General features: G+C 37.7%; 2 protein-coding genes across 2 annotated transcripts in view; one reads left to right on the forward strand and one right to left on the reverse strand.

Annotated features, from left to right (window-relative positions):
• The window catches only part of eps8l1a (eps8 like 1a), a 14,230-nt gene extending 4,415 nt beyond the window's left edge, over positions 1–9,815 (forward strand). The window contains exons 5-14 of the mRNA XM_037689571.1: positions 2,664–2,755; positions 2,845–2,919; positions 3,017–3,165; positions 3,412–3,609; positions 4,295–4,394; positions 4,467–4,607; positions 4,687–4,834; positions 7,331–7,481; positions 7,605–7,734; positions 9,564–9,815. Of these exons, the coding sequence (XP_037545499.1) occupies positions 2,664–2,755; positions 2,845–2,919; positions 3,017–3,165; positions 3,412–3,609; positions 4,295–4,394; positions 4,467–4,607; positions 4,687–4,834; positions 7,331–7,481; positions 7,605–7,734; positions 9,564–9,617 (1,238 nt within the window). The 3' untranslated portion in view covers positions 9,618–9,815. The remainder of the gene's footprint in view (positions 1–2,663; positions 2,756–2,844; positions 2,920–3,016; positions 3,166–3,411; positions 3,610–4,294; positions 4,395–4,466; positions 4,608–4,686; positions 4,835–7,330; positions 7,482–7,604; positions 7,735–9,563) is intronic.
• Positions 9,816–11,850: 2,035 nt separating this feature from the next.
• Positions 11,851–16,306, reverse strand: nme4 (NME/NM23 nucleoside diphosphate kinase 4). Its single transcript, XM_037689572.1, has 5 exons — positions 16,171–16,306; positions 12,728–12,858; positions 12,553–12,654; positions 12,361–12,473; positions 11,851–12,246 (listed from the first exon to the last, which is right to left on the reverse strand). Exons 1-5 carry the CDS (start codon positions 16,304–16,306, stop codon positions 12,108–12,110), a joined length of 621 nt encoding a protein of 206 aa, XP_037545500.1. The 3' UTR covers positions 11,851–12,107.
• Positions 16,307–16,720: the final 414 nt, after the last annotated feature.

Genomic DNA, 16,720 nt, shown 5'->3' on the forward strand with positions numbered 1-16,720 from the left:
GGGGGGGGACTGTTCAGCGATTTGTAGACATACAGGAGTATTTTGAACTGGATTCTAAGTTGACCAGTAGCCAGTGCAGGGAGGCCAAAACTGGTGTAATGTGCTCTCTTTTGCATGTACTGGTTAAAAATTGTGCTGCTGCATTCTGGACCAGTTGTAGTCGTGCAATGGAGGTCTGACTGATACCAAACAGGAGTGAATTGCAGTAATCAAGCCTAGATGTAATGAATGCATGTATTACTGTCTCCAGGTTATTTTTGGACAATCAATTGGGGCAGCACGGTGGCGCAACTGGTAGAGCCGCTGCCTCTCAGCGAGCAGGTTACCCTGGTTCAAATCCCAGTCTGGGGCCTTTCTGGGTGGAGCTTGCACCTTCTCTCCGTGCATGCGTGGGTTTTCTCCAGGTACTCCAGTTTCCTCCCACAGACCAAAAACATGCATGTTAGTCTGATTGGTAACTCTAAATTGTCCCTAGGTGTGAGTGAGAGTGTGAATGGTTATTTGTCTCTGTCCCTGTGATGGACTGGAGACCTGTCCAGGGTGTCCCCTGCCTCCTGCACAGTGATAGCTGGACATTTAGGCACCAGTGACCCCCGTGACCCAGAAAGAAAGAAGTGGGTAAAAGATAATAGATGGATGGATGGATGGATGGATGAGTTAAAACTCTGCATTTATTAATACATAAATATCAAAATCCATTAGGACTCCATTTAAAATGTGCCACATGAGGTAACTGAATCATAGCCTCTTTATTTACAGGCATCATTTCATTTTTTTTTCACTATTTATTTCATAACCTGATAATTTACTATACTCTTCTAAAAGCAACATTAGGTGATGTATTGAGTTTTTTGGGGGGTGGGTGAGGGGTGGGTGGATATGTATATTAATAAATCATCAGCTTATAATAATGATTTAAATTCTTGTTTATGAATTTGAATTTTCTTAATACCTTAATTGTAAAGCAGCTGCCAAGTGTTTGATTTGGTAAATAAGAGTGGTGATAAGGGATCGCCTTTTCTGCACCCTCTTTCCAGAGAAAAAGGTTTTGATGCTATGCCATTTTATATGACTCTCACTACAGGTGCTCTATATAACTTGTTTACCCATTTTAAAAAAGCATCTCCAAAATTCACCATTTGCAAAAATTTAAAAACAAATTACCATTCAATACAGTCAAATGCTTATTCAGCATCCATCGCAATCACAACTCTCGATTCAGCGGCGTCTTCTGATCATTCTAAGATATATATGCAATCATATACACCTATACGTACATATCATATACAATATGAATCAATTATCCTATTATTTTTTCCAATTTATCAGCAAAAACTTTGGTTAGTACTTTAAATGAGACATTTAAGAAAATGTGTCTTCTATAGGAGCTATAGAACTTAATTGTTCATCCTTTCCAGGTGTTAGGAAACCATTAATAGATGCTTCTTCTAATGTTTTTGATATTTTTTCATTTTTAAAGGATTCTCTAAAGGGGGTGGGGGGTGGGGGGGATGGTACCAGAAAGTTACCAAATGTCTTTGAAATTTCTGTCAGATAACCATCTGGTCCTGTAGCTTTATTTGTTTTAACATCCAGATAGCAGTGAGTACTTCCTTTTCTGTAATATCTACATCTAGGCTGTCTTTCATCTCCTCTGAGAGCATTTTTTTTTGGTTAAAGTTCATACTCAGCTTATTGTTTGGATCTATCTGTTTTGTACAGATCTCTACAATCATTTTCAAAGCATTTATTCATTTCAAAGATATTGCTCACTACTTTATCCTCTTTATTTTTAGTCATCTTAACAGTTTTCTCTTGTTCTTGTATTAACCAGCTCAGCATTTTCCCCATCTTTTCACCTTTCTCATATTACTGTGGTATTTTATTATAGCCATCTGAACTTCTGCGTTAGCACTCAGCAGGTTATTATTATATTCCAACCTATTTTTAGTTCATAAATACTGTATATGTATATCATTAGTTTGGGCATGTTTTTCCTCCCAAATTAAAAGGTACACATTTTGAAGGAGGATGAAGGAAGCTTACAAATGTGCAAAAATAAGAAAATATATGACGATTTCAGTGACAAATGGAACGTTAAAATAAGTCGATAGCGTATTTTCAGACATAAACGCAAGAAGACAAACAGCAGAGCTGTGTAGTTTCTTGCCTTGGTTATTGCCATGACAAAGGGGCAATCATGTATTTGCTTGTGGATGTTTGGTCATCTGTCTGTTAGCAAAATGACTCGCGCACCACTGGATGGATTCTAATGAAACTCTCAAAAATTAATCAGTGAATGATCAACTCATTGACCTTTTGGAGTCAACTTGATTCAAAATGGCTGCCAGAGCTAAGAAACCTTAGCAAACATAAAAATGATTACATTTCATTAAGTTAGTACAGATATTGAGCTTGGTGTGGTAGTAGCTGAGAGTAGTTCACATTGCCACAAACCTCCTTTGTTTGTCTTAAACGCTGGTTGTTAGTTTTTCTTTCTGGATTTTTCACAAAGTGACGTCTTAGATTTATTTAGAATCTTGTTTGAGATTAACAAAATAAATCAAGTTAATTTTTAAACATTAGGCGAGGGTTGTTTTGTGTCCATGTTTCAGTCGTACTCTGTGCTTTGGTTGTAGTTGTGTTTGCATTTTGTTTTTCAGTGGCCGATCTGTTGACAACCAAAGCGGACCCTCCTCCAGAAGGAGACTTTATAAACGTCTTTCAGAAAATAAAGTACTCCATCTGTTTGCTGGTAACACGTCATTATCCGAAGAATAATTCTGGATTGAATTAACTGTAAACAAACGTTGAAGTAACTGTTTTGTTTTTTCTTAAATTCAGGACCGTCTCAAGCCAGTCATCTCACAGCCGGATGCTCCAAATCTGCTGCACTACATCTTTGTGCCTCTCAACCTGGTGAATTATTATTTTTATTTATTCAACAAAAAATCAAATTATTTACTTCCATCTCTGTGATCTTAATTTAAGAAGAATAAATCTTCTGTTTTAAAAGATTGTGAAAACCACTGGAGGGCCAACGTTAGGCGCATCGGTGGTCAGTCCGGCTATGACCAGGGGGGCTGTTTCTCTGCTCCAGGAGCACCTGAATGAAGAGGAAAAAGAGCTGTGGACATCATTAGGAACCAACTGGACCTCACCCTGGTCTGTGTGTTTTAAACTCTGCTTTATAGAACATTCTGGTTGGTTTTGAAGTGATGCTCTGCTTAATAGTTATAGTAATTAGGACTGTTGTTAGCTGTGATGTCAGTCATAGAGCACAGTGTGAAGAAAAGGGCAAAACTCTTCCTCCAGGCTAGAACAATATCCTGTTATATTGTTACAGAAATGGTCTATTGCTTGAATCAAGAGTAACACACTGTTCTAACCTCCTTGCTTCCTCTTGCTCAGCTCGGGCCTCAGTAAATCGGTACCTTTGTATTCTCCCGTGTTCCTGGATGGGTGGAAGCCTCAGGCTTTTGACTCAACTGGTCGACAACTAGAAGATCCCATCCAGTTACAGCACAAAGAGGACGTGGCCAGAGAAAGGATGCAGAGACAACATCTACAGACACAACCTCCACCTACAGCCGACGGCACAAATATAATGTAAGACTGAAGACACTGAAGAAGAGTATTTTACAGGATGTGTAACGAGAGGCAACAAAATCTCCTAAATCTGGTGAAATAATCAGGAAAATATTATTAAAGTCTAATCTTATGTTTATGTCTGCCTACAACTGATTAACGTCTGGAGTCAGTTCAATTCAAGATGTGTTGCACAGATATGTCCTTACTTAATACATTTATACATATTTAGCTCAAATTTGATGCGGTCGCAGCTTAAAGTCATTCACAACTCATACTCTGAACGTGACATCTCATGAAATTGCATCAATTGTGTGTAGCACCATTTTTAAGGCCAACACCATCATTTCTCAACACAAGATGTTCTTAAACATTGGGCGTCTGTGGCTTAGTGGTTAGAGCAGTCGTCTTCCAATGCAAGAGTTGGGGGTTCGATTCCACCATCACATGCCGAAGTGACCCTGGGCAAGACACCCCTCATTGCCTCTGACGTGTGTATCATCGGTGTATGAATGTGATAAAGCACGGATTATTCTTTGTATAGATCTAATAGAGTGCTGTATGAATGGGTAAATAAGAGCACAGGTTTTAGTGTAAAGTAATTTGAGCATCTTATTAAGATAGAAAGGTGCTATTAAAATAAAAACTCTGGCATGAAACGTGGTAGGCAACATGTTTCTTTGAACTTTTGTATTTTTCATTTCAGAGATGGAAACACGCTCCCGCAGAAACTTTGTCGCTGCAATTATGACTTTGTGGCCAGAAACAGCAGTGAACTCTCTGTGCTGCAAGGAGAAACTCTGGAGGTACAGTAAATGCACCCACAGCACGATCTCATCCCTGGCAGACTTTAATCAGTTGGACTTCTTTTTCCTCAGGTCCTCGACTCGTCGAAGCGCTGGTGGAAATGTCGGAATCACTATAATCAAATAGGATTTCTTCCCTATAATATTCTGGAGCCTCTGTCTGCGGTGAACGACGCAGAGACAGACAATCCGGTGCTCCGAACTGATTCAAAGGTACGAATGCGGACGTAGCTCCACAACTACGGTTTTTTGTTTGACACCGTTTTCATTCCCTCCTGCTTATTCATGACAGAGAGCAGCCAAGAACCCTCGGACAAACTGTTACTCGTACACTCCATCTAGCTCAGACAGGAGCGATTCGGCAGCTCCGAGCCCAGTGATGCGACCTCAGAGCATGGTTCTACAGTCCACACCCATGGCCAGAGAAGAGGGGAATCGAGGTAATATGGCCGTTTACACCATTCAGTAGTCCTGACAGAGAAATATTTGAATATTGATACAATTTTACAGTTATACACCAAAATATTTTGGAGTTACAATTACCATATTTAATTAAGGAAAAGCTAAAAATACATTTCAAATCTTTTGAAGTCTGAGGTTTTGGTTTTTGGACCTGATCATTTTAGGAATGAGTTTTTCAGTCTTTCGCACTCCTTGGATGACATTAATCTGGTCTCCAGCTCTAATGTTAAAAATCTATGTGTCATTTTTGATCAGGACATGTCTTTTATCCCCCACATTAAAATCGTTACTAGAACAGTTTTCTTCCACCTACGTAATATCGCTAAAATTAGAAACCTCTAAAAATTATGCAGAAAAACTGGTTTGTTCATTTGTCACGTCTAGACTGGGCTATTGCAATGGTTTGTTATCTGGGTGTCCAAATAATTATTTAAAAAGTCTTCAGTTGATCCAAAATGCTGCTGCCAGAGTCTTAACTGGAGTTAGTGGGAGAGATCATATCGCTCCAGTTTTAGCTTCTCTCCATTGGCTCCCTGTCAAATCCAGAACATAATTCAAAATCTTACTTCTAACCTACAAAGCTCTCAACAACCTAGCTCCATCTTATATTAGAGATTATATTGTTCCATATTTTCCTAACAGAGCACAACACTCTCAGACTGCAGGCTTACTTGTGGTTCCTAGAGTTTCCAAAAGCAGAATGGGAGGAAGATCTTTCAGTTATCAGGCTCCTCTCTTGTGGAACCAACTTCCAGTTTCTGTCCGTGAGGCTGACACATTATCCAGTTTTAAGACTGGACTTAAGACTTTCCTTTTTGATAAATCCCAAGTTTCTTTTTTGGGAGAAACGTTTCGTCTTTTATCCGAAAGGCTTCATCAGTCTGAGGCCTGCCAACCCAGATCTATCTCAAAAGTAGCCCTCATCCTCATTGATGTGTTTCAAGCCAGTCTCCCGTTGAATACCAAGAAACTGGCTTTAACACTCACAAAAAGAGGAACATCTGTCCCAAACAATCGATCATTATGCATATCATTAAATGTTTTAGGCCAGATGGCCATCTTGTTACTCACAGAAACAGTCTGAAGGCCAAAATGGTCAGAAAAATGTTTTATGCTGTTTTATTTATATTTATGTTTATACAAAAAACAACAACAACAACAACAAAAATGCTACAAAAACTAATAATTAACTTTTACACTTCTGTTTGACAACAACTTTTTAGTTCATATGTGTCAAACTCAAGGCCCGGGGGCCAAATGTGGCCCTCGTTGTCATCTTATCTGGCCCCCAAGATGACATTTTAAATGTAAAATATCACTTATCACTTGAATTTTTTTCAGTAATCTTTGATTATGATGTCAAAAGTGCAACAAAGAACTTCAAATAAGACCAATCAAACTCTTGTTGAGGAACCTGCAACCAAGAAAAGATGTTGCGTATCTAACTTGAGTTAATGTAGATTCTGAAACCGGCCCTTAGTTTGAAAAAGGTTTTAATTTTGGCCCCTTTTGTAAGTGGGTTTGACACTTTAGTTTTTTGCTGTTTTGTCAATTAAACAACATCCATGTTGCTACACAAATACATGTAGTTAAAAAAAGAAAAGACAGAATACGTCTTCTGAGCTAAACCAATGGACAGACATTGTTGGTTTAGCTCAGAGGATTCTGTGTTTTCCTTTTTTAACTACATGTATTTGGGCCTATTTTAGATCATTTTTCAGGCCGTTGAAACAAATCTTTCTCAAACATCATGCCAGTGTAGAAACTTCCCCGCTACATTAGCTAATCTTTAACTTTGACACGTTTTCATGACGCTGTTTGTTTAGTTTGTTGTCGTTTTCTCATTCGAGCAACTTGCGTGGTAATGTGTGCGTGCTCCGAGCCAAGACTGTGTGTATCATATGATGCCGTGGCTGAGTATCAGTTCGACCGATCAGAAAATCTAGTCAAAAGTTTCCTGACCTCCAGGCAGACTGAGACGTTCAGTCATGTCAGGACATCAACATTTACAGTCCATGCTCAGCACGCATACGCTCTCACGTAGTTATACGGACAATGTTCTGTTGAAAAAAAAACAGTTGCCAACTTGTCAGTATGTAGTGTTTGGCTGCCTTTAAGTTGCTAAAAAGTTATTATTTATGTCAGCTGATTTGAATTAATGTCCAGAAGAATATTGTTATTCAAGAGACAAAAGACAGGAAATTAAAAAAAAAAATGTTTTGAACTAAAAATGTATTTTCTCCTATCAAAAAAATACTTAAAAAACAACCAGAATATCCCTTTAAGGTTAAAGACTGATAAACATCAGTTATTCCCTTTAAAAATAACTTGTAAAAATGAATGTTCACGCCTCTGACTAAAGGCAGAGCTGTGATTATTGCTTTGTACGTCCATATTGCTGAGTACTACTCAATGCGCTCCTCATGCTGAGGATTTATTCCACACGTTTATAAATCTTTTGTGCGTTTGTACAGTCCTGGTTGTGAACGACGAGCTTCTACAGCGGCTCATGAAACAGAGAAGCTCCGCTGATCAGCCACCGGTGGACACGTTTGTCCCCCTGAACTACCACTCCCCCCCTGCTGAGGTGGAGGCATGGCTCACAGCCAACAGCTTCACTCAGCAGTGAGTGTTGGACAGAAATTATTTACTTTTTTTAAACGTCATTATACCAATTAAGAGGTTGATCATCGCATGCCTTCAGATGACCTTATGATGCTTGATTTTCATTCCCAACGTGCGCTTTAGGACAATCGAGTGCCTGGGAATTTTGACTGGAGCGCAGCTGTTCTCCCTGACCGAACAGGAGCTCTGCACTGTGATCCCCGAAGGGGCAAAGGTTTACGCGCAGGTCCTGGATCAGAAGAGGCATCTTGAGGTTTGTCCGGTGTTATTCTGGATGCGCTCGTTTGTGTGTTTGTGTTCCTGAGCGTGTGTACATTTATGCAAGGGTTCACGAGTCCTCGGTTTGTTTGCTCAGCCTTGACCGATGCGCAGACTTGCATCATTTACCAACTAGTTACTGACCTAAATTATCGACTAACAACATGAAAAGAAAACCTGTAATATTTTTAATTTATATTAAATCCTGTAAATATATTGGAATTCATTTGGCTTGAAGGGACAGTTCAGATCTTTTGAAGTTGTTTTTTTTTTTTAATTATGAATAATAAATATCTTACCTGTTGTAGATAGCTTTTTCAGGGATCTTAGTTTGAAGAAATAGTTGAATTATGATGGATTAACAAGCCGATGAGTTTATTGTTTCATGATGATACTATTCCAATGCAGTCAGTTTTGCACTCCATAGTAATTCCAGCAAAATTTTATAACTTTCCTGCTGGAAGTGAGAAAACACTTCTTTTTTTTTACGAGAATGAAGTGTTTATCAGTTACCGTATTTTCTGGCGTATCAATCACAGTTTTTTTGCATAGATTTGTCAGTCCTGCAATTTATATGCTGAAGCGACTTATATACGTTTTTTTTTCCATATTCATAATACAATTTTTGACTGATGCTTTAAATTTCGAAGAACTGCAACAACGAGTCCTTTCGTGCACGCTCGCTTCACTCAGCTGGTACAGGCGGAGGAACGATGGAGAGCTAGCAGCTCTGGCCGCGAAGGATGAATAGTTCTGCACCGCCCAGGCGAATTGAAGTTGTTTTGACCATTAAAGTGTATTTATTAAGGAAAAGTTAAACTGAAACACACCTTTGCTATAATGTTGAGCAAACAAATAATTGTTTTTAGGTGTTAATCTTGTTAAATTTTGAAGAACTGCAACAGCGAGTCCTCCCGCGCTTGCTTGCTTCACTTAGCTGGTGCAGGTGGAGGAACGCTGGAGAACTAGTGGCTTCGGCTGTGATGGATGGATGGCGCCACGCCGCCAAGGCGAAATGAAGCTGTTTTGACCAATAAATAAATGCGACGAGTCAGCGGTGACACATAATAAATGCAATTTATACGCCAAAGCGACATATATGTTTTTTTTTTCTTCTTCATGATGCTTTTTTAGACTGATGCGACTTATACTCCGGAAAATATGGTAAATTTGACAAACAACACAATGATATTGGAGGGGAGACAGGGTTTTATGTTTCCTTCATCAAAGCAGCAATGAGTGAGTTTCAAAGTGTTTGTTTATGGTAGTGATTAATAAATGTATTTATGTCCAAATATTATAGAGAAACTGTCAAAGGTCAAAAACACTTTACTGCCTCGTTCAGAACAGCTACACCTGCAGGCAGGTTTAAATTTTTATAATTATAGTTATTTTTCAAATTAAAGTATTAGTATTTTTTAATTTTTTTTTTTTTTACAAAGTGATATTTGACCACCCTTGGCAAAAATTATGGAACCATCACTCTAGGAGGATGTTTTTTCATTTATTTTGTATCAAAATACATCATTGATGTATCACAAAACTAGAATTGTTCAAAATCCCAACCTTTTAGTATTAAGAAATATGAAAAAAAAAGTATAGTCAGTCACAATAGTTTTTTAGATCAAGTAAAGAAAAAAATACGAAATCCTGAATTTAAAAAAAAATCACAACACTGGTGATTTCATCTTTTTTTTCAGGGGTTGTATTTTACATTTTCTGCAGGGACTTGATAAAAGTGTAGCTTTGATAAACTGAATCAACAAAATCAGCAGGTTTTGTAGTTTAAAAAGGTTTTCAACTGTTTTTTGACACTTTCCCCAGGTTGTGCGCAAAGCAGCGGAAATAGACACGGGAGCGAAGAAGCAAAACGCCTGACCTGAATAAAGACACGTGACTCGTGTGGTGCAGATATCCAGCAAAACACGTCCAACATCAAACCCATTGATGTGAGGATTACATGGATTGACTGTTTATTCTGACATGTGTGACTCATCAGCACAAGATTCAAGAATATTCTACTTTTACACGTTTTTAAGACAAACTTTACTTTTTTTAAGTTTTTATCTTATTTATACCCTTTTTTTTTGGTAATAACTGAAGAATAGCAATAAAGAATGAAGCTTTATGTTGCACAAAAATTCAGCAAAATATGCTTAAAACTAAATCTATGAGCAAAATATTTTTTTTGTAAATTGACACAGACTAATCAGATTTAATTGTTTATTATTATATTTATTCAGTCACACGAGTCTCTTTACAGTGAAGTTGGTACAGCCATTGTTTCAGTCCAAGCACATCAAACATGTCGCACACTTCGGTGCTGAGGTTTTATTTCCGTTGTGTTCTCAAAACGGTAAAAACGTGTTCTGCTTTTTGTGTAAAACACACAAATATACATCCATTATCAGTTCTAATGACGTTTTTTTCTTTCTTTATTCAACACAAAGATTACAACATGCAATTAAAAAAAATATTGAACAGATTGCACATTTTCAGACTTGTTGCATTACAACATCAAAATTCAAGTCATTAGTTGTTGTTTTTTAAATACAGATTTAGAGGATTAAAAGAGGCATGCTGGGAACATTTGCATCAGCAGATGGTTTTTTTTTACATAAATAACATCAGATCATTATCAGATGTTCTTGTGCAAACGTGCTGCTGAACAGCCTTTTTATTTACTTCCTTCAGAGGTAGAAAGGTTATAAATTGTCTTTATTTCATAAGAATCTCCTCCCCACCAGAAAAAAACAACAAAAAACCCCAAAAAAACACTTAAGTGTTAGTGCAAAGCTGAAGTACACAACTGATGTACTTTTATTACTACGCATTTATAATTTCTTGACAAAGAAGTGCTGTAAGTGTAAAAATAAAATGCAGGACACACAAGGGGGAACAAACAGATAAAATGAGACAGGGTCTTTTTGCACGTTAATTAAATTGATTAGTTTAACATTAATTTTGTCATTTTAAAACTGAAATTATTGAAAAGTTCAGTTTTGAAGTATGCCATACTGAATTTAATGAGAGATGCTGCATGCAATACTCTTCAGAAATCTAAAAATGTCACTTTTATCTTTAATTTGAGATAATATACTTGTTTAATTTTATCTGACAGTCATCAGCCACTAAATACACCAATATAATATCAGTTTATTTTTTTAACTTTTATTCCCTTAGATTAAAGATGGCAAGTTCTTGCTTGCTCATGAATTAGTTTTAGAGTTACAGAGTAAAGCATTAAAGTAGATAAGTATACCTAATTTACAAATGTTTGTAAAGCATTTATGTTTAAATATAAATTCTCAAACTAAGTGGGAACCTTTAATGTTATCAGTTTTTACGTTAAGGTCCTCTTCTGCTGATAGAGCTGCATTTTGAACTCCTGGCTCTCGTTTTGTCCTCACAATCAGCATTTTATTTGTTGGTGTCGTTTTTTTCAAAGTGTCCACAATGTTTAAACAGGCCTTGAACGCAGCAAAGCTAAATAATCAGAAGCACTAAACAAATAAAAACAGACTTGTCTCTTCAGAACGAGCAACATTTGGTTCTATGGGCTGTTTGACACTGACGTAGATTTCTCTTGTATGAGTTGAACCCCATTTCATGGTGCTACATCCTCCTTGGCCCTTACTTTGAAGACAGTAGTTAAAATATTCTTCTACAAAATGGGACTCCCCTTCAAGAAGCCGATACATCAGGGCAGTTCAACTAAATTGCTGAGGAGACCACAGTTACTGAAAGCCAAGTTTTGTCATAAATCTAATTTTATTTAAATATGAACCCAGTGATGGGCCGAACTGAGCTCACCCGTGGGCCTGATTTGGCCCCCGGACCGCCATTTGAATAGCCCTGTGATGCATCGTGTCATCAATGAGAAACACATGTGCCGTCATATCCTCATATTTGTCTCATTATATATTTAGCAACATCCTTTGTCATAAAATTAAAAGCTTGTTAGGATCAGCAGTTAAACCAAACATTGTATAGATAAACTGGTTGTTTTAGTGTCCCTGTGATGGACTTGGGACCCGTCCAGGATGTACCCGCCCCTCGCACAATGATTGCTGGACATGGGCACTGGTGACCCAAAATGGAAGAAGTGGGTAAAAGATAATGGATGGATGGATGGTTGTTTTAGGGTTTTTTTTATTTATTTGTCCTAATTCTGCATTTTGTGTCTTTAACTTACCATGAGGCTTTCATATATTAGTAAAATAAGGCTACAGTAGTAAAAAATCAATTAAATTTAATATAGCTAATAGCCATAATTGTTTTTATTCTGAGGTAAATTGTTGATGAATCATCTAATGTTCTCCAGCCACTGTCAGAAGAGACAGGCGGTTGAGCAGCTACAGGCAGTAATTAACTTGCGCTGCTCGTCGTCACGTCACTGGTGCTCATTTGGTCCCAGCTGTCCCAGTCCAGCAGGTCTTTGGCTTGAAACCACAGATGGATCTCCCTTTGCGCCCCCTCCACTGAGTCACTGGCATGGACCACGTTCCTGAAAGTGATCAACGCTCGTGATTATTTGATCTCCAAGACACAAGTGTCACTGGGGTTATTGTTTGACTATGAAACTTCAAGCTAACAGGGGGGTTGTGAGATATCGGGTTACCTGCTGACGTGGGTGCTGAAGTCTCCTCTGACGGTTCCTGCCTGGGCCTCAGCTGGGTTCGTGTGTCCCACCATGGTTCGAGAAGTCTTAACGACATTGTGCCCCTCCCAAACCTGAGCCAAGACGAAACCACATATATAAATTGAAAGAACTGGATGTAAACCACAAGAAGGCAGAGAAGGAAGCTGTTACCATGGCGACCACAGGTCCTGAGGTCATGTACTGCAGCAGGATGGGAAAGAAAGGCTTGGATCTCAGCTGACAATAGTGCTCCGACAGGAGGTCTTCTGACGCCTTCACAACAGGCACAACTATCGTTAAGCAGAGACGATGCACGCTACATGTAAGCTGCCATCACACGACGTACCTGCAACATCTTCAGGCCAACCAATCGGAAGCCTCGCTGCTCGAACCGCTGAATGATCTGCCCCACAAGGCGTCGCTGAACTCCGTCCGGCTTCACAGCAATCAGAGTTCGCTCCCTCGAATCTGGAAGACCTGCCCAGACGAACAATAATATTACTGACAACAATTAATAACCAATAACCATCAGGAAGATATTAAATATGAGCTCACCTTTTCCCCACAAATTTTACCTTAAATATTGAACCTCGATAAATCTCGTTGGTTTCTTTTGTTTTTTTATTGTTGTTAAACTCATTTATTGTATTTTATTGTCTTGTTTGCCATAATTGTAAATAACTTTGCCCAGCTTGTAAATAAGTTTGACATTGAGCTTTAGCTGATTGTACAAGACCCTAGACAAAGAGCAGATAGCTGAGGGTCATGATCTTGTGAGGGGCACTACCAGGAGGGCAATGACCCTCCACTCTAATCAGACTGTCTTTATTTAGCAACATTTATTATGAATATGAGTTCAAGAGAGGACAAGCTTTCATTATTTGAGTAGTGACTGTGTTTATTTTTCTATTTGTAGTTTAATTTGTTGTATTTTTGGGTTTCGTGGTGTTTGCTTGTTTGTTTTCCTACCTGTGTTTCTCTGCTCTCCCCCACATTATCCTCTGTTCCCTTTCTGCTCCTTCAATCAGCGTCGCCCAGTTACACCTGTTCCCTGTCTCATCAGTCTCAGCTGCAGCTTTGCCTCAGCACTCATCAGTCTGTGTGTGCTTATGCCATGTCCGGTTCTCCTCCATGTCTCCACAAGTTGGTTTTGTAAGTTCTTGTTTGCCAGATCCACCTTTTCCTTTTTGGTTCATTAAACCTTTTTAGCCACACTTCCTTGTGTTTGCATTCCAGAGTGCAGCTATAAATGTGGATATGTTGACATGTTAAACCCAGAAAACACTGCCAGTTACTCATCCTTGTTTGATTTTAACATTATAATTGTGGTTTCACTGGGGGTGGCTATGAAAAGTTTTCAAACAGGTGGACAGATGGTGGTGGGGGGTGGGTGGCACAGCAAAACCTAAAGCCATAACAGAAATACAAGAGTTTTAGTTTGTTGTTATGGCTATTAACAAAAGCTATATTAATATGGGGTGTCGTTTGTAAAGTTACACAGACAAAAATTAACAGCAATATTTTGGTTTATTTAGAGTTTAATAAGAAAAAAAAAGTTTTTTTTAAGTCATATTTTCACCATGTTATTCCTACATTTATAAATGTCATAGTTCCCAACTAAATATTTAATTTACAAGCTAAATATTAAGTTTACAAACTAAATACTTAAGTTGCAAGTTCAATATTTAGTTAGAAAAATAAATATTTAGGTGCAAGTTAAATATTTAATTTCCAAGCTAAATATTTATTTTAAAAACTAAGCATTGAATTTCCAAACTAAATGTTTAATGTCCAAGCTAAATATTTAATTTCCAAACTAAATATGTAATTTCTAAGCCAAACATTTAATTCCTAAACTAAATATTTAATTTCCTAACTAAATATTTAGCTTAGACCTAAATATTTAACTTGAAAGCTAAATATTAAGCTTACAAGTTAAATATTTGGGTCCAAGTTAAATATTTATTTTGCTTGCTAAATAAAATAGAAATATTGGGAACTATGACATTTACAAATGTATGAATAACATGGTGAAAATATGACTTTGAAAAAAAACAAAACTTTTTTCCTTATGAAAGGCTTATAAACCAGACTTAAACTTAACTTATAGACTTATAAACCAAAATATTGCTGTTACCATTTTTGACTGTAACTTTACAAACGGCACCCCATATATTAAGGGATTTATATATTTTTTTTACTTTAGTTGATATTACTGAGAACACAACAGTCACTACAAAAATCACGGAAGCTTGTCTCTTCTCTTAAATTCATATTCATATTTGAAACTAGCAGTGAATGAAAGAATGCCTAGCATCCGCTACACATTCTTTACACATTCTTGGTGCACTTTTAGCTGTAATTATTAATTTACTGGATCTCAGACTGCAGCCATTACTAATTTGTACCTTTAGGTATAATACAATTAAGAATAAACTCGTTTTAGAGTTGTGGTTTGTGTGCAAAAAATATAAAAAAGAGCTGCACAGCGTTCTAACAACTGAAAGACTTGCTTTTAATTGTGAAAACATAATTTTTATTTTTTTAATCAAGTTATCAATTTCTCCAGAGGGCTGTGGTAGCTCAGTCATCTTCTAATCCCGAAGCTGCAGGTTCGAGCCCGAGTTGCATCAGGAAGGCATGGTGTAAAACAATTGCCAAATCTTTCATGTGAGGTTACTTGTTGTGGTGACTGACCCCTGCAGCAGGGAGCAGCCAAAAGAAAAATATTGTCAAGTTCTCCACCTCCAAAGTTTCAAAACGTTACAATTTTTTAATGAATTTTGGCGATTTATCACCTGACCTGGCAACATGCTAGTTTTCTTTATGAGAATGCCAATTTAAACACTGTTTTTTTAATTGGTCTGGAATTATGTACTTAAGAATTCCACTTTAGTTAAAAATGGGGATTCCTTGGTGTCAAAATGATGCTCAACCTTATACGAAGGGATTTCTGGGCTCTATAGCAGTCAGCAGAGTCAAAATGGTCAATTACAAATGAAATTAAAATGGTTAGAATTAAAGAGAATATTTCTGAATAAACGCCAGAGAACTTTAATTTAAAGACACATTTGGAAAGAAGTTTTTTAAAGTTACTAGAAATTATACTTTTATGGACTAATTTTTACACAATTCTCAACTATGGCAAAAAATAACAAAAAAACTTTTTTTGCGCTGCAGCTGTGCTTATCCTGACTCAGTTCATCAGCACAAGTCTTATGCCTTTAACATGTTTCAGATTTTAGCAGTTTAAATTTAGTTTCACGTCATTGTTTAAAATAAGTTCTGGAGCCCCAGAGCTCAGACACACAAGGAGAGGGTAGAGGGGCATTGCCACCACTGACCCCCCTCTTGATTGCGTCCCTGACTTCAACATAAATTTAAAATATTTTCACTTAATAAAAGGGTTTAAAGAACGTCCAGGTCAAATCAGAATTCACATTTAACACAAACTCCCAAGTTTTCTTTCAAACAAATCAGTTCAGTGTTGCTGTATTAAATGAATGACGGCACGCGAGCCATTAAGACGCACGAGACTCTGCCAGACAAGAATGAGTTAGTGGTGGTCCGGCTGCACGAAACACTGTGGTTCTCTACATGTTGAAATGAGACCCTACATTTAAAAATATGGGTCAGAACCTCTAACCTGGTTCTGGTCCATGTTGTGGAACAGTTGGTAAAACTTTAAAAAAGTTTCAAGACTCGGTTCAAAAATGTGCCTTTTAAACCCCCAAAAAGTTTATTCTTGTTCTATAATCATGTTAAAATGAATGAAATGGCTTCACTTACTTGTTTTGGTCCTGTGCCAAACAAATCTGTGTCCACATGACAGCACGTGGGGAAATAATAACCCGGCTTTCAGACTTTTAGGGGCTTCTCGCCCCGCCGAGCAGAGTGTGTGAAAAATCCTCCACTGCAACATCATGAATGAGCTTTTCAGACTTTACTCACACTGAAGTAACTCACAGGAGTCATGCCCCCTGTCCTGTCTGTCACATCTGAAGTTAACTCCAGTCATGCCAGAGCTTTCTTCTCTTACTGAGATTTCATCTTTTATTTAATCCCAATCTGAGACAACAGTCAAATATCCGTCTCATCCTTTCTTTGATGGAGCCGCAGTCTGAAAGTGGTCACGTGACTGACTCAGTCTGTGCATGCACATGTAACGATGTGCATTCTGACTTTTTAAAGCCAAGACAAAAAGCTTCATGTAAGGATGGCATCATGTGAAGATCAATATCTGGACTGTTGTGGAACTCCAAATATAATCTGTTCTGGTCTCTGCACATCGTATAATCCATAATATTACCTGTATGAGTTACACCAGTTGGGAAATGTT

This window comes from Nematolebias whitei, chromosome 15, assembly GCF_014905685.2.
Source record: "Nematolebias whitei isolate Nwh7 chromosome 15, NemWhi1, whole genome shotgun sequence".
Lineage (NCBI taxonomy): Eukaryota > Metazoa > Chordata > Actinopteri > Cyprinodontiformes > Rivulidae > Nematolebias > Nematolebias whitei.